This window comes from Triticum dicoccoides, unplaced genomic scaffold (genome assembly GCF_002162155.2).
Source record: "Triticum dicoccoides isolate Atlit2015 ecotype Zavitan unplaced genomic scaffold, WEW_v2.0 scaffold211512, whole genome shotgun sequence".
NCBI lineage: Eukaryota > Viridiplantae > Streptophyta > Magnoliopsida > Poales > Poaceae > Triticum > Triticum dicoccoides.
In genome coordinates, this window is record NW_021238369.1 from 1 (window position 1) to 1,787 (window position 1,787).

General features: G+C 53.7%; 1 protein-coding gene across 1 annotated transcript; it reads left to right on the forward strand.

Moving 5' to 3' along the window:
• Window positions 1-277: 277 nt before the first annotated feature.
• Window positions 278-1,581, forward strand: LOC119345170 (cytosolic sulfotransferase 8-like). Its single transcript, XM_037615354.1, has 2 exons — window positions 278-835; window positions 900-1,581. Exons 1-2 carry the CDS (start codon window positions 336-338, stop codon window positions 1,402-1,404), a joined length of 1,005 nt encoding a protein of 334 aa, XP_037471251.1. The 5' UTR covers window positions 278-335; the 3' UTR covers window positions 1,405-1,581.
• Window positions 1,582-1,787: the final 206 nt, after the last annotated feature.

The window sequence follows — 1,787 nt, forward strand, 5'->3', positions numbered from 1 at the left end:
TATTGTTCTCAGAGACTGGCATTGCCTAGGCATATGTCTTCCCAGAAATGAATTTTTGAACTGTCCTTTATCGCCAAAGACCCAAAAGGAAAGAGAAAGAGACACGCACATGGAGAGAGTACTAGAGAGATCCCAAGTCCAATTAGTACATAATCCAAACAAGTCTTTAGTTACCATTCAAGCAAGCATGCAACCAATTCAAGGCCTCCCAGCTTGCACAATCAAGAAAGGGCCCACACGGACCACCGGGCTGGCTAAGCCCTTAAATAATTCACCATGTGGAGAGAGATTTGAAATGGGAAACATCAACACCACCAGCACCAGCACCAGCACCAATGGATGCTCAAGGAAGGATCGTCGGCCCCGTACCGTTCAAGGACGTCATCCAGAAAGAGGAGGATGAACACCCGCCGGAAGAGTACGCGGACATCATCTCCACCTTGCCGGGCATCACCACCGGCTTTGGGCAGTTGCTGTGCTACCAGGGTGTCTGGCTGCGCCCGTGGATGGTCCCTGGGGTGATCTCTGTCCAGCAGTGTCTCGTGTCGCGCCCCGACGACGTGCTCCTAGCGAGCCCGCCCAAGTGCGGCACCACCTGGCTCAAGGCTCTGTCCTTGGCCACCATGGCACGGGCCACCTACTCGCCGACCAGCGCCGATCACCCACTCCTCCGCCTCAACCCGCACGACTGCGTCCCCCACCTTGAGGCCCTCTTCGGTGCCGGCCAGGAAGCCAAGCTGGAGGCGCTGCCGTCCCGTAGGCTGATGCACACGCACATGCACCACTCCCTGCTGCCACCCTCCTTGGCCGACTGCAAAATCGTCTACATCTGCAGGTAGCTAGCACGTACAACTTTTGCTTGTAAAATAGTAGTAAATTTTGCGGCCTGATGGATGCAGGGAGCCCAAGGATATGCTGGTTTCCATGTGGCACTTCATCATGGCCGCAGGAGGCGACGCCTTCCCCTTCTCCGACCTCTTCGAGTTTGCATGCGAGGGTAAAAACCCCCACGGCCCCATTTGGGATCACGTTCTCGGCTACTCGCGCGCCAGCAAAGCAAGTCCGGACAGGGTCCTCTTCCTAAGGTACGAGGAGATGCTGCTTGACCCTGTCAGCAGTGTCCGGGAGCTCGCCTTGTTCCTCGGTGTGCCCTTCACGGCGGCGGAGGAGGCGGCGGGCTCGCCCATGGACATTTGCAACCTGTGCAGCATCGACACGATGAAAAACCTGGAGGCGAACAACACTGGAGTGGCTGGGCAGTTCGTGGAGGTCCCGCATCAATCCTTCTTCAGGAAAGGGGGCGTGGGGGACTGGGCCAACCATATGACGCCGGAGATGGTCCGCCGCATCGACGCCATCGTCGAGGACAAGCTCCGAGGATCGGGACTCAGCTTCACGCGCTGACAACAAGACGCGCACGATGGATGGACGCACGCCTAACTCAAGCTAGCTAGTATCTGTTTCTACTCCATCCACTTTAATTATCCTTTATCCCATTCTTGTTATTGTATCTTTAATTGTGTCTTTTGCTAATCTGAGTGTCAGGTCAGCCAATTCATGGACTCTTTAGTTATTCTTCTCCATTTCAGTAACCTGCTATCATTTACCTTCCGCCTACGCGCGGCGCGACCTACTAAATTCTACTGTTACTTGAATCTTGTGTTTGATTTCACCGATTAATAAAACTGGGGGCGCGCCCTGTTTATCTAAAATACTGGTACAGTACCACACTGAAGTGACTAAGATGTTTACAACCATTAAAAAATTGTCATTAAAAATTATTTCGT

What these genes read in the sequence shown, in the direction of transcription:
- LOC119345170 (XM_037615354.1), top strand. Translation starts at nt 336, where the DNA reads ATGGATGCTCAAGGAAGGATCGTCGGCCCCGTACCGTTCAAGGACGTC. An exon ending in AAAATCGTCTACATCTGCAG is followed by an intron (nt 836 to 899) that starts GTAGCTAGCACG and finishes TGATGGATGCAG; the next exon opens with GGAGCCCAAGGATATGCTGG.